The 19519-nt window shown below is 43.4% G+C and overlaps 2 protein-coding genes across 3 annotated transcripts; both read right to left on the bottom strand.

The window, feature by feature from the left end:
• Window positions 1-328: 328 nt before the first annotated feature.
• On the bottom strand, window positions 329-2053 carry LOC109787383 (pentatricopeptide repeat-containing protein At2g42920, chloroplastic). The gene has a single exon (XM_020345944.4). It carries the CDS (start codon window positions 1977-1979, stop codon window positions 411-413), a length of 1569 nt encoding a protein of 522 aa, XP_020201533.1. The 5' UTR covers window positions 1980-2053; the 3' UTR covers window positions 329-410.
• Window positions 2054-2330: 277 nt separating this feature from the next.
• Window positions 2331-6029, bottom strand: LOC109787373 (guanine nucleotide-binding protein subunit gamma 1). Of its 2 annotated transcripts, XM_020345933.3 has the most exons (4): window positions 5736-6029; window positions 3015-3067; window positions 2849-2893; window positions 2331-2746 (listed from the first exon to the last, which is right to left on the bottom strand). In XM_020345933.3, exons 1-4 carry the CDS (start codon window positions 5973-5975, stop codon window positions 2662-2664), a joined length of 423 nt encoding a protein of 140 aa, XP_020201522.1. In that variant the 5' UTR covers window positions 5976-6029; the 3' UTR covers window positions 2331-2661. The 2 variants fall into 2 exon arrangements, with proteins under 2 accessions (XP_020201522.1, XP_073354276.1); XM_073498175.1 differs by lacking the exon at window positions 2849-2893.
• Between the last annotated feature and the right edge of the window lie 13490 nt (window positions 6030-19519).

Genomic DNA, 19519 nt, shown 5'->3' with positions numbered 1-19519 from the left:
TTTTTGGGTTGTCGTATGTGATGTATTTGTTAATGTGTTTTGATGGTGATTATTTTGCCATGTTGTAATCCATGGGCCCGAGGTTGTAGGCGTTTGCTCGTCTCGTGGGGACGTGGGGTGGTGATGGAGATTCATGCTTTGTGAGTAGTCCACATGTGACTATATTGTAATGGTTTTTCTCGTTTTGCATCAATTAACTGAATCTTTTTTAATCGATCGACGACATTTCGAAAAACCGGAGTATTTGACATGTCACATGGGTACATATATATTAGTAAAAAAGAACGAAACTGAAACCACAGCCCAAACATGAGAAAAATCTGTCGAGTGTCATCAAACTGAATCTCCATATAACAAGTCTGTATTTTGCTGTTGCTATGTATTGTACCTCGAACTGTTGAACACTTGCACTAGCTCACGAACTCGTGGACGACACCATTCACCTCGATCATGCTACACCCAGGCACCTTGGCCACTCCCTCCTCCCGCATCTTCCCCCTGACACCCAAGCCCCGGCCTACCTCGCCGTCGCGTGCAAGCACACTCGCCGCGAGCACGTACGCGCCGCTGTCCTGTGGGTCGCATTCCACGGCTCCCCTCGCCGCGCGTGCCCCTGCCTCCGCGTCGCCGTGCAAGCGGCATCCGGAGAGCAGGGCGCCCCAAATGGCCGCGTCTGGCTTCATCGGCATTGCGCGGATGGTGTCCTCCGCCTCCCGGAGCCTTCCCGCCCGGGCGAGCGCATCGACAAGGCAGCCATAGTGTTCGATCCCCGGTGTAACACCGTATTCCCTCCCCATTGACGCGAACAGAGCCTTCGCCTCGTCGGCCATGCCGGAATGGCCGTAAGCCATCAGCATCGCGATGAAGGTGACCTTGTCCGGTCTGAGACCGTAAGGTTCCAGCTCGGAGAACAAGGCGAGCGCTTCTTGGCATTGCCCATGCGCTGCCAGGCCAAGCATCATGGCGTTCCAGGACGACAGCTTGGCCATGCCCTGCGATCTCGAGGTGTCGAACACCTGGCGAGCCTTGTGTATGGAGCCACACTTGCAGTACATGTCCACGAGGGCGGTGACCACGAGCGCGTTCATGGCCACGTCGTGCTTGTCTATGTACGCGTGCACCCACGCGCCCTGCTCCAGCGCGCCGAGGCTGGCGCAGCAGCCGAGGACGCTGACGAGCACGTTGGCGTTCGGCTCCACGCCGTCCACCTGCATCGCGGAGAAGAGGTCGACGGCGTCTTGGCACCTCGCGGCGCGGGAGTACGCGCTCACCATGGCGCTCCACGTCGCCACGGTCCTGGCCGGCATGTCGTCGAACACCGCCCGCGCCTCGTCGACGCGCCCTGCCCTCGAGAGCGCCACGATCGCGCTGTTGCACGACACGATGTCGAACACCTGGCACTGCCCGAAGAGCGCCAGCGCCTCGTCCGCTCGGCCGCAGGACGCGTACATGGCGATCATGGAGTTGCGTGTATACGCGTCGCCGGCGAGGCCGAGCTTGAGCACCATGCCGTGGAGCGCCGCGCCGTCGTCGGCGCGGCCGAGGCGCGCGTATGCCGCGAACAGAGACGGGAACGTGCGCCGCTCCGGCGGCGTGGGCGACCGGAGCATGTCGACAAACAGCGCCACAGCCGCGTCCGGGCCGGGCCCGTCGGACAGCGCCCTTATGACGGTGTTCCACATGAAGGAGTTGGGCCTCGGGTGGTGCCTCACGATGCGCGCGGCGTAGGCAGCGTCGCGTCCTTCGCCGGCGCAGAAGGCGACGGCGCGGCTGGCGGCGATGGGGTCTTTGGCGAGGCCAGACTTGACGAGCGCGGCGTGGAGCTGGCGGAGGTGAGCCATGGTGGCGCATTGCGTGTGGAGGAGGGTGAGGGCCGGGTGTGAGGCAAGGAAGGCAGAGATGGATGGGGAGGACGGGAGGAGATGGGAGGTGGTGGAGGAAGAAGCGCTTGCGGGCGATGGCACTGGCGCCATTGCCATCCTCTGTACTCTGGTAATTGCTCGGGTTCTTTCTGGCTGTGAAGGTGGTGACTGTGTGCGCCACTGCCATGGCTTTCTTCGGATAAGGTCACCTCCTCACTTGTGGCCTATCTTGTGCTTGCTTACCAGTATTTGGTTGGGCCAAATTAGGGTTGGGCTTTTCACTCAAGTCTGGGCAGGCTCCAGTGGCAAAGTCAAATGGTAGGTAATCCTCAAAAAAATGTCAAATGGAAGGTTGCATGTTCCTCATGTTGTAATCAGATAATCAGACTCACAAAATAGCAGAAGTTCCATTCACAGCAACAAACATACATCCATGCTTTTTTTTTTGTCACAGTTCAGAAAGAGAAATAATCGTCAATTTTCATTGTTCGACGTTGATTTCAGAATATCCAACAACATGATAACTAGGTGGAAAAACAAGAGAGTTCATATAATTTCTCAGACTAGGACGACATTCTTGAGCTAAGATCTCATACTTCACCAGCACCAGAGATAATGTAATGCACAGGAATGCAGTAGACAGAAAGAACTTATTGAAGAACAAAGTCTTAAGTCAGTCCTCAGTGCTGCCTCCGTGTTCCACAGTACCCTTCTCATACCGCTCCTTCAACAGAGATTGTGAAGAAACTCTATGGGAAATGAATCGGTCCTCGCTGCTGCTTGCATTCTTGACATTTTGTCACAAAAACCAGCATTTGCATCTACGCAGATCCTGCGGACCTTCAAACCACCTGTCCCAAGACTGGTAAGCAGCTCCAGTAGTTCTGCAGTTACAGAAAAAATAAGTCATTATTAGACTATGAGTTGACAAAAATGTTCAGATAATCCTATAGACAAACTAATATGATATTTTTGTGGTTACTTACACAGGAAGTAGAGGGTCTGCTTTGCTTTCAATTGTTACTACAAACCTAACAAAAGGTTAATAATGCAGTCAGCCCCCAGTCACCAATTATACACACTGTGGGTGCTTTTTAAGCAGTAACACCATATGGTAAAATGTGAATTGATCGGGGTTTTACTGACACGTACTCTTGCAGTGCTGTTGACACCTTATCCATCTTATTTAGCTCTTCAAGTTCCTCCTGTATGAAGTCCAATTGAGAATATCAGCAGTTTGGCAGAGAAGGGAATACCCATATCTTGCAAGAAATTCTATTGTGCCAGATATACAGATAATTGTGTCAAGGACAGATACCTAGCTCATCAGTAGCATCTCTATTGTGAAATTTCAAATGAACTTATTTTTAAAACGTGTGTTTTTTCCCTGCTATGCAATTTGCATTCTCTGCTTGCATCCCTGAAATGTGGCACTAATGGAGAAGTTTGAGTGTACTGTTCAAAATGAATTTACTACTAGTGAAGCATCATGAGCTCTCACTTATTTGTACATAAATATGGCTTTCGTTCATGTCCATCATTATCCAAGCTATTTTGGAACACAACCACGCAGCGCCACAAAACAACGAGTTCATTGCCCTTCCTTGAGCACTGCATTTTGTTTTTTACACGCAGTTAGAACACACGTGCATTTTCATTGTCAAAAAAAACCTCGGAATGTTTTTTTACTATTTGTTTCAGTTTTACTGTGCATGAAGGAGCATATGAGCCTGAGCTTCAGCAAAAATGAAAAATCATTGGTGCTTAGCCATCAAAATAGGTAATACAGCTTGCTTAACACCCTTGGGATCTAACAAGTGAGCTCAATAGTATTATTAGTTATAGTTACTAGTTTGTAAACTCTCAGTCTCTCATTAATCCTTGCTAGTTTTACTGACTAGGTGGTACGTAGATGACTACTCAAGTAAGCTATAAGTTAAACAGTACAAAAGTACAGAGGTCGATAGAAATGGTCTGATGCTGATGCTGATAGATCCAATGATCTGATGCTGATAATACAATGATCTGAGTCTCAGTCTCTCATAAATCCAATGATCTGATGCTGATAGAAAAGGTAAAAAAGGAAATTACATGTCTCTCTCTGGACCTTTCAAAACGGTAAGAAAATTCCCCGCCAGAATAGATAAATATTTGGATATGTCGTCAAACTGATTGAATATGTTAATTATTTTTATTTTTAACTATATTATAATAGGACGTCGACAGTAGAATTTACCACCAGATAAGAACTATGTTACTCCATCTTAATCAAGACTCAATACTCATATCGTTTTCCAAATTTGAACTTGCAACAATACTTCGCAAAAGAAAATACAATAGATTTAACAAAAGATGACAAATAATTTTACAGCATAACATCCATCTAGCAATGCCATGGCCCTGGTCCTTGAATCTATATCATCCAGAACCATATATATATATATAAGACAAATGAATTTTATTCATGATGATATTCATCTGGCCTCTGATTGTAAGAACTTCAATAAATGAGAACTTGGAGTGATAAAGAAAATTCATCATTAATTATAACTTGAAATTGCAAGTACAAAACGCTGTAGTTATAATAATGAGCATAGTTTTGTAATTAAAGAAATTGATCGCAGTATAGAAACATAATCGATTAGAACTTAAGTACGTAACCAAATAACATACAGATAGAAAATGTTTCTTTAGTTGTTCATAGAACATGAAAATCTTCAGATTGCCAATGTTCATTCTCTATGCAAACTGACAAAGGGTGTAAAAAATACTACTACCCTCAATTCATAATAAGTGCCGCAGTTTTGAACTAACCCCAGCTCAAAACCGCGACACCTATTTTGGATAAGAGGGAGTGGTACAACTTCGGAATAATAACCAAAGGTAAATAAACCAAAACTATCCAAGTTGGTCTTAACTTGTAAGGACTACCAAAATAATATGAGCATTTGTTAAGCAGTTCCCTAGTTTATGGGCCGCATACCAGCTTGCCACCAAAACTAATGAGCATACAAACTGAAAACGCTTTGCTACAGTACTTGTTTTAGCTGTTCCGCGAATAAAAAGGCATATCTTGTGTTTGGGTAACCACGTTGATCCAGCACCGATTTCTCCTTCCAATGACTTCCAACGATTGGATCACGCACTGGCGCGAACTATAGAAAACATGGCTCCCCATGCACCAGGTCCCCCTCAGGCCATAGCAGCCGCGCCTCACCCCATGTGCATTCCGACTAGTTAATTCCTCAGTGGTACACTGCACAATCATTTGACGCAGCAGAAATTCGGTTTTGTTTTCTTCAGCAGAGAAACTGGGATGGATGTAGCCGGACAGATCTGTGCATGTCAGAGAAAAGGCCCAGGAAATACTACTAGTACGGAACTGAATATTTGCCGCAAGAAATCCTGAAGCAGGTGTGCGCGACCAAGGAGGCACCGAATGTGGACATATGCCCTTTGACCGCTTTCTCCCCCTCCCCCACCCACCCCACCACCGGCGGCCCACCCCCCTACCCCATGGGACGCAAGGTAATGCAGGCGAGAGAGATGGACCCGCGAGAACCTCGGAGGTCTGCCATGTCGAAGGTTTCGTGGTGCATGGTGAGGGATGGGGATCGAAGAAGTTGCTACCCCAAACTAGTTTCTATGCTTCAGAACATGGGGCTGAAAAGCTAAAAGCTTGCGTGCCGCTTTTCTTCAGGAGAATTGCCGTTCTTAGCCCAACAATTTTCGAAACAAAGTCAAAGAAAAGGCCTAAAGATTCAAGAAAGCAATCACTCTTTTTCCCTTATAGAAGTATATCGGAGACAAGCTAACAACGGAAACAATATTCAGAGAGAAGGTAACAATGGAAACGAGGATGACATGGCGGACCTCGAGGAAGCGCGCTTCTTGCTCGAGCTTCTTGAGCTCGGCCTGGATCCGGTGCCGGCCCCGCATGTCCCCGGCTTCCCCTCCACCCCCGCCGACGTCTCCCGGAACCTGCATCGCCGCGAGAGGAGTGGCGCCGGCAGCGAGAGGACCTCCACTCCGCGCTGCTGGTCTGTCTGCTGGTCGATGGCTCGGAGTATAGAATAGTGGGTGGGGCGGGCAGACACGCGCAGCCAAGCGCATCTGGCAGATGCGTGCGTGGGTTGGGCTGCACTGCGAAGCCAACCAAACCAAGCGGTGTCACGGAATGCGCGGACGGCGGAAAGACTCTTTTTTGGTTTTCGAAAAGGTTTCCTTGTGACGACGACGGATGGACTGATAATACAGTGGAGCGGTGGATCAATGTATTGGCAGTCATATTCCGGATATATGATTTGTGATTTTGTGATAGAAGGGTTGGTTTTGGAGACGATTTTGCGGAGTGCTGTATGGCTTAAAACTACCGGTATTGAGGTTACGGTTCCAAAAAACTATATGTTTTTTAAAATTCGCTGAAAACTATCACAAATTTGGTTTTCTATTTCAAAAAGCACCGGTGACCGAATCACTAAGCTTTGACCAGGTTTATGACAGATCGGGCCCACGCGTCAGCACTCAGGCGTGGCCATTAACGGTCGTCACCCTGGGAGGTCAAAAGGGCCCGAGCCCCTCTCTCTCGGAGTCGCCCACTCTCCTTGGTCGCTCACTCTCCTCTCTATTCGTCTACTCAGGTCCATGTCGCTGATCAGCGCAGTGCTCGTCGCCGGTGAGCATTCTGTCACCCTGCACGGTCAAAAGGGCATGCGTCTCTCTCTCTCTCTCTCCCCCCTCGGCTGTCCAGTCTTCCTATCTCTCTGCTCAGCTTGACGTTGCTGCCAACCTCACTGCTCGTCGCCAATGAGCCATGCCGTCATGGAAGGACGGGGAGTATAGCACGGACGGCGACCTAGACATGGGTTGCAGCATGGACATGGAGATGTGGGTAAGTCTTTTCTGCGCCTAGGGCTAGGGTTCTACAGTTTGGGATTTTTTTTTATTTGAGCTATATTTGACACGGATTCGAAAGATTTTTTGACTCGTGTTGGTGCTAATGGTTGTAGGAGACCCCTTGACACCATTCCCGACTCCTAAGCCAATCTTTCGTGGTGATGTTGTAGATTCGTCACCCAAGTGCATGCTGCGCCAGCAAAGGCCCAACAAATATGTTATCTTTGATTGAATTGACACTAGAAGGAGATTCCTTGGGTCTTTTGTGCAGGTGAGTTAGCGGTAGATGAAGCTTTTGTGCAAAAAAATATATTCAGATCTAGCTTTGTTTGTGTACCTCTACTCACTTAACCTATGAAGCATATATAACTGAAATAGCAATACAATAGATGATGCAGTGATACTAGTGCATAGTGCAGAATATACTTTGTTTGTTGTTGCTTAATTGGTCATTGACCAATACTCAATACATTGTTGTATTGCTAGTCAGTGACCATTCCTAGCAGTAATTAAATATTGCAAAATGAGGTAGTGGTTAGTGACTAGCTAATGAAATGGCCATCGATGTGTATTGTGTTTGTCAAATTGCCAATTGAGGTACCGTTTACGGCTTTACAGTTAATAGTAGCTCATGAAATGGTCACCAATCTGTATGTAGTTTGTTAGTATGCACTATTGTTTGATGTTAGAAAAGTAGTGATCAATGTAGTAAATTAGTTATCTATGTCATAAATTCTTAAATAGTACAGAGGTAAATTGTGTTGTACTATCTACTTTGCTTTTGCAGGGAGGTGTAAACTGTGGAGTGGTGGAGTGGGTTGCTGGGCCTTGGCATGTCATACTGTAGAAGTGCTTAACTAGGTTGTGGGACATGTTCATGAGCAAAATGCTGACAGGGTGTTTGACAAGGAGGCTCATGACAGAGAGATCGTCAAGCTCAAGAAGGAGAATAATCAGCTCGACAATCAATAAAACCAGCTTGTGGATGATGTTGCCAAGCTCTATGGTTGGCAAGATGGTAGGCAAGGGCATGATATGCAGTACACTAGCCAGAAGGAAATGGATGATGCATTTTTTTAAGAAGTAAGAGCTAGAGCAACATGCCAAGATGCAGGTACAGTTAGGGAAACTAAAGCTGGGCAAGGAGCAAAGGTGCATCCTTTAATCTCAAGCAAATATCATCCAGAACACCAGGAAGGCCATGAGTGAGACCAAGGAGGACAGGAATCTGATCAAAGAGGAGAAGAAATAGCTTGAGTATGACATTGCTGACCAGCTGAAAGAAGGGTTTGGGAGCAAGAAGAAGCTCCCGAAGATCAAGTCTCTGCTGGAGGAAGGAAGATCACATCTGGTGGCTAAGTAATATATTAGACCTATATAAATAATTGGCCTATGAACCTGATGTTGAGGGGTGTATATTTGGGGTGGTATGATGTTAGAAGTGCTAAGTTATGCTATGATGTTAGAATTGCCAAGTTATCTGTAATGATTAGGTTGCTTTAGTTATGAATTGGTTGCTTAAGTTATGAACTACATGTGTTAGGTTAAAATCATTTATGAGTAATCAATTAAGACTGCTATGTATCATCTTTTGATGGGTTTTAGTCTGATCTTGTGATGTGTGAGTTTAATCGGTATGTATGGATGTTGTCATCACAACTTGATGCTTTGTTTACTTAGAATGGCCACATAAATTGGCAAATGGGGCATACAATGGGCTTTTTACTCTAAATGTACAAAACCCACCATGTCCCGGCCTACCCTTTGTTAATATAACCCCCCTCCCCAAGCAGTTCACAACCACAACCATATTTACCCTAGCCACCACCCCATAGCACAAGAACCCTAGGAAGCGAGATGTATCCAAGCTTGGGTGAGGTCACTAAAGAAGAGGAGGAGGTAGTGGAGGTGAGGGCTACCAGCGTGCGACATCATAGAGCACTGACACGTAGGGCTCAGAGGGAGAGGGATCCTATGGCACCACCAGAGAGGTCTCAAAGGGCACCGACGGCAACCGGATACTCGTTGGAGTATATCCACCAACTGTCCAACACAAGCTTTTAAATCTAGGTTGATATATCAGTTTTGGGTCTCTACTGATATAAACAAAACATATCATTTTGTAAATATCATTTTCATACATAACATCTGCTATAGACCTAAATATCGACTGATATGGTCGATATCTGACCCGATATGCCCACTAATATAGACCGAGTACATCGATGAACACAAATTTTTTATGAGAAAGCATTGGAAAAAATATGTTGCAGGATTATGAATCAACAAAACACGATAAGCCAAAATACCACCCACATCACATGTGAGAAAGAAACTCAAATCCACCTTGTTGTTTGCTACTGACAAGGGTCGAACACTAGGTGGGATAGTCTGACCCGATGTCTGACTTATATTTTACCCTCTGGACATAGGTTAAATATTCTGGCTTATGTCAAAACGTCTGACCTTATACAAAAGTCTTTGTATATGCTCGGGCATGACTCAGACACTGGACAGAGTGTCTGACTTGTGTTCGACTATCATAATGGGCATATTTTGGGGAACCTATAAATAGACCTCTTCTTACCTAGGCCACAATCACGTTCCTCCTTCTGCCATTGTTCTAAAGCTTCAAAGCTTAAGATCTCCCTCCCTAGCAGCCATCCATTTCACCCATACGTTTAGGGAGAGCAAGATGAGATCCCGGTCTACTAATTCACCAAAGCAAAACTTGTGTTCGTCGATTCCCCACGATATCCTTTGCGAATGTTTTACTCGGGTTTGTGGGGAATCCTAGATGGACCGTGTTTTCCAGGAGCTTCCAAGTTGTGTGTGTTGGAAGTATGCCCTAGAGGCAATAATATTGTATTATTATATATCCATGTTTATAATTAAGAGTTTATATTCTATGCTATAACTGCTATGATCCTGGAATATGCGATTCAGTGAAAGACTCATGCACGTGTGGAATGATAAAAGTAAAACCCGATTCCTAGTCTCACCTCTAAGACTAGCTCTTGTTTGTGATCATGTTTTCTGGATCTTAGGATATCCTTAAGTGTAATGATAGTCCTAAAATAACTTTGAGAATATGACGTTGGAAGAAGAACCATATTGAATTGACCAAAACTTTTCTGTTATACTTTGAGATACAATCATCACAAGTCAACCGTTATAACACGGAGAGTTGACGTATGCTTTAGTTCCTTAGACCATGAGAGTATAGTAGTCACTTCTTACCGTACGATGGACTTTGCGGTTGCTAAAACGTCATCTGTAACATGGTGATCATAATGACAGCTTACAGGTTCATCAGAAAGTTTGACAAGGGCCTAGATAGCTCAAGCGTCGGATTTGCTCCTTCGATGATGGAGAGATATTCTTAGGGCTCTCTTGGTGTGACGGCATCCATCACCTTCTGGCCAGACACAGTTGACTAGGTCACAGGGATGCCGGAACATGTCAACGAGAAAGAAAAGGACAAAATCGATAACGAGGAGACCGTATAGTGAGCATAAGAATGACTCAAGAGGATACCGATATATCTCACTGCGGGTTTTGTAAAGTATCACGAAGCAAAGGTGATAGCACGTGATAACCAAAGGCTAACTCGAATGTTATTCATGTACTCATAGGAATTGATATGGCTGTCCACGGTTCTGCTATCGATCATTGAACGAAAGGGGTTTTGTTCATGTCTATGTTTTACCGAACCTACAGGTTCACAAGCTTACAATCTGTTGAGTTTTAGTGGGGCAAGAGTTATGAGAAAATATTTATGAAATAGTTTCATTAATATTAGAAATAGTTACGAGAGGAACCGGAGGCATCCGGGGGTTACCGGAAGAGTTTTGGGGTTTATCGGGTAATACCGGGAATTGATATATAGGTGGAAAATGTTTCTAGAGATGTTAAAGTAGAAATAAAAGGCTCTAATAATGATTAGGAGGATTTTATAATTATTTAAATATCAATGGGCCAAAGTAAATAGTAAAAAGGCCAAGCGGTGGAGAATTATTGGGCACTAGGGCCCAATAACACTTGGGGCGCCCCCTAGCTTGTTGGGCAAGGTAGGGGAAGCCGAATATGAGGGGAACTCCCCCTACTCTTGCCCGGCCAAGGGGGGAGGTTTCCTTCCCCCTTGTGGCACCCCTCCCTCTCCTTCAACCTATATATACTTGAGGATTTGGCCCTTGGAAGGCACAAATTTTGGAGCTTCCTCTAGTTCTATAGTTCTAGTTCTAGTTGATCCAATTATAGCTACATCTAATCCTCTATAGTCCTCATAATTAGAATCCTAGTGTAGTTCTAATCTTCTCCCTCTAATTCTCCGGCATCGATCAGCTCTGGACGGTGAAGCGCTGACGGATCGTGAAGACCGTACACTTACAAATTGTGGAGAGGTCGTGCTTTAGTCTTCGGTTCAAGGGACCGTTTGTGAATGGTTCGAGGGACTTCATGTATGATCTACACTAACTCTTATTCTGCTGTAACTTGAAGTTGGTAAAGATCCAATCTAAACTGTTTATGCATCTTCATAGTGTTACTGGTTTGATCGTAGGACGATTTTTTTGTACAGCATTTACCAACAGTGGCATCATGAGCGGTTCATGAGTAGATGCAGGTTTCGATCTAGATCACATGTGAATGTGAGGGTTTGATGATCTTGTTTGCTTCCTCAAGTCTTGGTTCAGTTCAGTTCATTGGCAGCATGATGTAGCTTTTTACAAAGTTCTGACAATCAATCCGCTCTGTCTGTCGACGATCTGCTAACAGTTCTTTGGGCTTCATCATAGTCAAGAATAGTGAACTGTCGCAAGCATGAGGGGGCAATGAAGATGTTTGATCTTCACGGGGGTCACGCTTATTGTTAAAGTTTACTATGGGGCTAGAGATTTTTAATTAGGTATCTTTCCTCACACTCCCCGCAAAGTTAATCGAGCAACAAGAATTATTGCCTTAATGTTGGACGTAGATAGCTAGAGTTCTCCGAAAACCCTAGAATCCATGTAGTTAAAATTTGCCAAACCGATAGAGGACGTCTAACTTGGTTTTGCAGGATGCATGTGATGTGGTATAGCCTTCGTCATGATAATGAGTTTATGTATGAGATGGTTATATGATGTAACGTGAAATGACCTACACGTCACAGTATGACATGATGGCTGGAGCCAAGGGATTGTCACTTTAATAACCTGTGTGTCAACCGTGTTATTTTATTTTCATCAATGGGAGTGACGGACTTGGTACGAAGTTCACCGGCGCAAGGAGGCTTCACTAGGTGCAGGAGACCAAGGTGGTTCTCACGACACCACACTTCAAAGTACTTTCATGAAGACCTTGGAGGATCATGGAGACATTCTCGATGCCAAGGGCTATACCATATCATGCTATTAAGAAGGGATAATTAATTATGTGCCCTTAGTTGTGTCCCCCTCGGCAGATTTGCCCCTAGTTTCCGAAAACCATCGTTCTTGCCCGAACCAGTTTGGCAATCTTATGCTTTTACCCTTCCGACATGGTTCCGTCCAGTCAGCGCCGTTTGACCACTACCGCCGCTAGTTTTTGGACACGGCTTACCCCCGGTCGACCTAACCAACTCATTCCCACTCTCACTCTATCGTTCCCCATTCTCACTCTCTTTCCCCCGTCAGAAACCCTAGTCACCATTGGCGGCTCACCACTAGATCCACAAAAACCATTGCTCACACCACATCCATTTCCAGGCGATGGGGGAGGATGGAGAAACCCTAGGTGGTGGCCGCCGCAAGAAGGGCACCGCATCGGCACGGGAGGGCGGCACATCGCAAAGCAAGGGCCGTGGCTGCGCGCACGGCCAGACGGTGTCCCCATCACCACTAGATGGCGGAAATGGCGGCAGCGGCGTCGTCCACGATGGAAAGAGCACCGCATCGGCCCGGGGGAGCGTTGAAGGCGGTTGTGGTGGCAGTCAGGGCGGCAAGGGCACCACATCTGCATGTCAGATCTCGGCGGGGTAAGTTTTCAGTCTCAGATCTGCTCATGCTTAGTATCGTAGGATGGATTCAGAGAAGTTTTTGGCTAGCTTTGGTCCAATTGCTCATGGGAGATGGTATGCTCATTATTGTAGGATGGATCCGGAGGTTGCATTCTTTCTGTCTGTTAGAATGGAGACGACAGTTATAGTTTCTGCTGGTATGAAAGGAAAGGAAAGCGGATTCACATTTCCATTAGTTGTGGATAGCAGTAATAGGTCATTTAATGACTTTAGGGCTGCTATTTGTGCCAGGTATCCATGGGGATTGTTTGATGCTGTTGAAATGAGATATTGGGATAGTTTAAAGGAGTGTTGGAACCCTCTACAGTGTGATGATGAGTTAGGTGTGATGTTTGCAAGTAATGCAGAGACAAGGTCATGCAATCTGGAAATAACAGTAATTCAGAGAAAGAGAGGACAAAGGTGTGAAAAAACTGCTGGAGGGACAAGGGGTAGAAGAAGGGGTAGGCCATGTGCATCCAGGACAGTTGCTGCTAGTACTCCTAGTGCTCCTGTAACTAGTGCAGCAAGTGCAAGTACCACTCCAACTTCTCAATGTGGCACTAATAGACCAGAGGATCAACCTGATCCAGTTGTGGAGGAGGCAGTGCCGGAAGGGCAAAAGCATAATAAAACCAAAGTGAGTTGGACAAGAATGAGTGTTTTCATAAACTAGGGGCAAACCTGCCGAGTGTGACACAACTAAGGGTATAAAATCAATTTTCCCTATTAAGAATTGCCTAGGATGTTTATCCCTTTTTTATTGCACCATTTTGATTGCTAAGTAGCCATTTTTATTAGGGCGGTCTCTCATTGAAAATATCAAGTTAGTGCTCTTCCTAGTGTGGCAATCGTCTATAACATGTAGCTTTTCGGGGTACGTCATGTCCATATGTGTACGAACGGATTGTGAGGTGTAAGGCAAGTGAAGGTCAGACCTCATGGCGAAAACACTCAGTTGTCTCTAGCAGCATCGTCCTGAGCTCGGAGCACAAAGCATCAAAAGATGAACATGAGTCACATGGAGATGTGATCGGCAAGTTGGCCTACCAATTGAAGTTCACGTCATCAGTTATGTCCACATTAATGGCGGTGAATTAGATATGGGTCTTGAATCACGTAAATAGTCTCTTGGAGATCCATATGATGTAACTCTTTTTGCGATGTGTTTGTTGGGATCTGATGAACTTCGAGTTTATGACCAGTTATATCTTTTTATATCCATGAAAGTTATTTGAGTTTCTTTGATCTCTTATATGCATGATATCTTATAGCCTCGTATTTCTTCTCCGATATTTGGGTTTTGTTTGGCCAACTTGATCTATTTATCTTGCAATGGGAAGAGGTGGCCGGTAGTGGGTTCGATCTTACGGTGCTTGATCCCAGTGACAGAAGGGGAACCGACACGTATGTATCGTTGCTACTAAGGATTAAAAGATGAGATCTATATCTACCGCCATATAGATAAACGGATCTTGTCTACATCATGTCATCGTTCTTATTGCATTACTCCGTTTTTCCATGAACTTAAATACACTAGATGCATGCTGGATAGCGGTCGATGTGTGGAGTAATAGTAGTAGATGCAGGCAGGAGTCGGTCTACTAATCTTGGACGTGATGCCTATGTAATGATCATTGCCTGGATATCATCATGATTATTTGAAGTTCTATCAATTGCCCAACAGTAATTTGTTTACCCACCGTTTGCTATCTTTTTCGAGAGAAGCCACTAGTGAAACCTACGGCTCCCGGGTCTTCTTTCTCATATATTTGCCTTGCGATCTACTTTTCCTTTGCATTTTTATTCAGATCTATTAAACCAAAAATACAAAAATATTTTGCTGCACCATTTTATCTGCGGTCTATTATTTCAATATATCACAATTTTCTCCCGTCTCCTTGCCATTTTCTGGCGCCGTACCCCAGAAGGGATTGACAAACCCTTTAACACGTCGGGTTACGAGGTGTTGTTGTTTGTGTGCAGGTGCTGCTTACGTTGTGTTGCTTGGTTCTCCTACTGGTTTGATACCTTGGTTTCATAACTGAGGGAAATACCTACCGTCGCTGTGCTACATCATCCCTCCCTCTCTAGGGAAATACCAACGTAGTTCCAGCTACCATCAAGGAGAATTTCTAGCGCCGTTGCCGGGGAGGATCTTCAACATAACCAGGTTCCTAATCACAAATCTCATCAACTCGCAATTTACATTATTTGCCATTTGCCTCTCGTTTTCCTCTCCCCCACTTCACAAAAAAATTGTCGTTTTATTCGCCTCTCTTTTTCCGTTCGCCGTTTTCTTGCTGGATCTGTTTTTGTGTGCAATCTTGTTGTATGGTCATCATGACTCAAGAGAACACCAAGTTATGTGATTTCTCAAATACCAACAACAATGATTTTATTGGCACTCCGCTTGCTCCTCCCGCCACTAGTGCGGAGACTTGTGATATTAATACTGCTTTGCTGAATCTTGTTATGAAAGACCAATTTTCCGGTACTCCTAATGAGGATGCCGCGTCCCATCTTAATACCTTCGTGGAATTATGCGATATGCAAAAGAAAAAAGATGTGGACAATGATGTGGTCAAGATGAAATTGTTTCAGTTTTCTTTGCGTGATTCTATGAAAATTTGGTTCTCTTCTTTGCCTCACAATAGTATCGATTCTTGGAATAAGTGCAAATATGCTTTCATCACTAAGTATTTTCCTCCCGCAAATATTATTTCCCTTAGAACCCAGATCATGAATTTCAAGCAACTTGAACATGAGCATGTTGCACAATCTTGGGAAAGGATGAAAATGATGCTAAGGAACTGCCCTACTCATGGGTTGAATCTTTGGATGATCATACAATTTTTTTATGCGAGATTGAATTTTGTTTCTCGTATTCTTTTAGATTCCGCTGTGGGAGGAACTTTTATGGAAATCACTTTGGGTGAAGCCACCAAATTGCTTGATAATATCATGGCAAATTATTCACAATGGCATACCGAAAGAGCTCCTACTAGTAAAAAAAGTTAATTCGGTTGAAGAAATTTCTTCTTTGAGTGATAAAGTTGATGCTCTTATGAAATTGGTTGCTAGTAAAAGTGCTCCTATTGATTTTAATGATATGCTTTTGTCTACTTTGATTGAGCAAAATAGTGATGCCATTGATGTGAATTTTATCTCTCGCAATAATTTCAACAACAATGCTTATAGAGGTAATTTTAATCCTAGGCCTTTTCATAGTAATTCCTCTAATAATTATGGTAATTCCTATGGAAATCAGCCTTACAATAATAATAGGAACACCTCTGATCTTGAGAATAATATTAAAGAATTTATCAACACGCAAAAAGTTTTCAACACTTTCATAGAAGAAAAGTTGAATAAGATTGATGATCTGTCTAGAAGTGTTGATAGAATTGCTCATGGTGTGGAAAATCTCAAGATGAAATTTTTTGTGCCTAAAGTTGATGAATCAATTAAAGCTCTTTATGTTTCTATGGAGGAAAGTAAGAAAAGAACTGCTATGCTTAGAGCTAAAAGAGATTTTTTAGAAAAAGCTTTTTCTAGTGATTATTCTTGCAAAAATGATGAAGATCTTAAAATGATTGGTGTTTCTTCTATTGATTCCTTGGAAGGCAATATCAAGTTCCAATTTCCTTTGAGAAAGGGTATGGATCAATCATGAGGGCATCTTATGGATCTCGAACCAAAGATGACAAAACTTAGATCCTTGCCTTACGCCTAGCTAAGGGCGTAAAACTATAGCGCTTGTTGGAAGGCAACCCAATGAATAAAATTTATTTTTGCTTTTTGATTTCTGTTCTTGTGTATTTACACAATTATGCTACTGGTATGATTGTGATTTTTATGTTTTAATTAGTGTTTGTGCCAAGTAAAGCCTATAGGATCTTCTTGGCTGATAGTTGTTTGATCTTGCTGAAAAAGACAGAAACTTTGTGCTCACGAAAACAATTGTTAAAAATCACCAGAATGTGATAAAATGCCAATTCTTTTGGCATAAGATTAATATACAAATTACCCAGGTCGTTCTATTTTTGTAGAATTGTTGGAGTTACATAAGTATTCGCCAATGTTAGATTACTACAGACTGTTCTGTTTTGACAGATCCTGTTTTCTTTGTGTTGTGTACTTATTTTGATGGCTCTATGGTTTTCTTTGATGAGTTTTTGCCATAGAAAAGTTGGAATACAGTTGATATAACACAAAAACAAAATATGAATTGGTTTGATACAGCACTTATAGTATTGGTTTGCTTTCTTATACTAACGGATCTCACGAAGGTTTTGTTGAGTTTTGTGTGATTGAAGTTTTCAAGTTTTGGGTTATCTTACGATGGATGAAGGAATGATGTAAGAGCCTAAGCTTGGGGACGCCCCGGCATCCCAAGCTATTATCCAAGAATGAGCAACCAACTAAGCTTGGGTATGCCCCCGAGTGACATCCCCGCTTTCTTCCAACAACTATCGGTATTTTACTCGAGACTATATTTTTATTCGTCACATGATATGTGTTTTGCTTGGAGCGTCTTGTATGATATGCGTCTTTGCTTGTTTTATTTTGTTTTTTAAGTCATCAATCCTTGCTGTACACACCTATTAGAGAGAGCCAAAATTATATCATGACTTGTTAGAATTGCTCTCTATGCTTCACTTAAATCCTTTATGAGCTAGGTCTTGCTCTAGTGCTTCACTTATGTCTTTTTGAGCACGGTGTGCTTAGTATTTTTGAAGAAATGCTCTCTTGCTTCACTTAGATTTATTTGAGAGTTACTAAAAAATTTAAAGAAATTATCTCTTGCTTCAGTTAAATTATTTTGAGAGTAAAAAAATTTGTTATGCTCATGATCTTCACTTATATTTGTTTGAGCTTATGAAAAGCAACACATGAAAATTAGTCCCAAAGTGATAGATATCCAAGAAGGATAAAGAAAAAATGTCATGAAGATCATTGGACAAAATAAACTTGATTCTTATAATAGTTTTGAGATATGATGATGTGATATGTGAGTTATGTTGATGAGTAATTGTGCTCTAATAAGAATATTGGTGTTAAGATTTGTGATTCCCTATGCATGCACGAGAGTCAATAATCATGCAATGAAAACTATATCCTACTTGTGGTGCATTATTCGGTGTTACTTATGCTTAATGCTTGCTTCACGAAATTATTGGTTTCTTGGTTGGTCGCTTCTCAATCTTTTTGCTAGCCTTCATTTTGCACCAAGTATGACCTCTAGTGCTTCCAAAATCCTTTAAACCAGTTTTGCCACATGAGTCCACTATATCTACCTATATGCGGTATTCTTTTGCCATTCTAAGCAAATTTGCATGTGTCATCTCTAATTTTCAAAATAAACTTCTCTTTTGTGTATTTGTTTCGCTCGCGGAACGGTAACGGGTGGCTAATATTTTCCATGTTGGATGTGTTATTCTCACGACGAGTGTTTATTCACTTGTCATTGCATGAGAGTAAGGCAAAGGTTTTAGGGATTCCCAGTCCCGAAATGCAAAAATGAATTTACTTTATGTTGTCAGATAATAAATTCCTTGGAAAGTGTTGGTATGGAAGGCACCCGTGGATACGGCAAGCCATGGAAAGTGAAAGTATGGTGGAAAAAGGAATAAACTTTATTTTCTGTTTGGGAACCGCCTATGGCATATCTAGCATGGAAAGTATTCGTAGCTCTATGTCATTTTCATTGGTGGGACGGATACACCTCCCAAAATGTTTTTATCTCAAATTTTTGGCTTTGAGCTTTGGCACCTCTACAAATCCCTACTTCCCTCTACGAAGGGCCTTTCTTTTACTTTATGCAATTTTTATTTGGAGTCTCCATCTTCTCTTACAAAAGCACCAACTAAGAGGCAATATGATCGTACTTAAGTATTGGGTGTAGCTAATATTCGAGTGTGTTTCATGAATGGATCAATGTTTGAGCATGATGGGCTAGGGATAACTTGTTTTAGCATTGACATTTTTTAAGACATGGTTGCTTGTTGATATGCTTGAGTATCTAAATTATTATGTCAAAACTAGACTATTGCTTTGAATCACGTAAAAGTCCAAATGTCCATGCTATAAAGAAAAGAATATGATATGACTTGATGAACAACACTCCACATCAAAAATTCTGTTTTTATCACTTACCTACGCGAGGACGAGTATGAGTTAAGCTTGGGGATGCTGATACGTCTCCAACGTATCTATAATTTTTTATTGTTCCATGTTGCTTTATTATCAATCTTGGATGTTTTATAATCATTTTATAGTCATTTTATATCATTTTTGGTACTAACCTATTGACATAGTGCCAAGTGCCAGTTGCTGCTTTTTTCCATGTTTTTTACATCGCAGGAAATCAATATCAAACGGAGTCCAAATGCCACGAAACTCCACGATGATTTTTTATGGGCCAGAAGAAAGGAAATGGGCCCTGGTTGCACCTGGGGGGGTGCCCCGAGGGGGGCACAACCAACCAGGGCGCGCCAGGAGGCCCAGGCGCGCCCTGGTGGGTTGTGCCCACCTCGGGTGCCCCCCGGACCGCCTCTTTTCTCTATAAATACCCCAAAAATACCAGAACCCTCGAAGCGTCGACGAAATATTCATCCAGCCGCCGCAGAGTCCAGAACCACCAGATCCAATCTAGACACCCTCACGGAGGGGTTCACCACTTCCATTGGTGCCTCTCCGATGATGCGTGAGTAGTTCTTTGTAGACCTTCGGGTCCGTAGAT

Source organism: Aegilops tauschii, chromosome 5, assembly GCF_002575655.3.
Source record: "Aegilops tauschii subsp. strangulata cultivar AL8/78 chromosome 5, Aet v6.0, whole genome shotgun sequence".
Taxonomy (NCBI): domain Eukaryota; kingdom Viridiplantae; phylum Streptophyta; class Magnoliopsida; order Poales; family Poaceae; genus Aegilops; species Aegilops tauschii.
The sequence above is the reverse complement of the archived record's forward strand: the minus strand, read 5'-3'. Positions and strand labels throughout refer to the sequence as shown.

Excerpts from the sequence above, each read along its gene's own strand:
- LOC109787373 (XM_020345933.3), bottom strand. The coding sequence starts at position 5,975 with ATGCGCTTGGCTGCGCGTGTCTGCCCGCCCCACCCACTATTCTATACT. Across the intron at positions 3,068-5,735 it reads AAGAAGCGCGCTTCCTCGAG|GAGGAACTTGAAGAGCTAAA; the intron begins GTCCGCCATGTC and ends GACTTCATACAG. Across the intron at positions 2,894-3,014 it reads GTGTCAACAGCACTGCAAGA|GTTTGTAGTAACAATTGAAA; the intron begins GTACGTGTCAGT and ends ACCTTTTGTTAG.
- LOC109787383 (XM_020345944.4), bottom strand. The coding sequence starts at position 1,979 with ATGGCAATGGCGCCAGTGCCATCGCCCGCAAGCGCTTCTTCCTCCACC.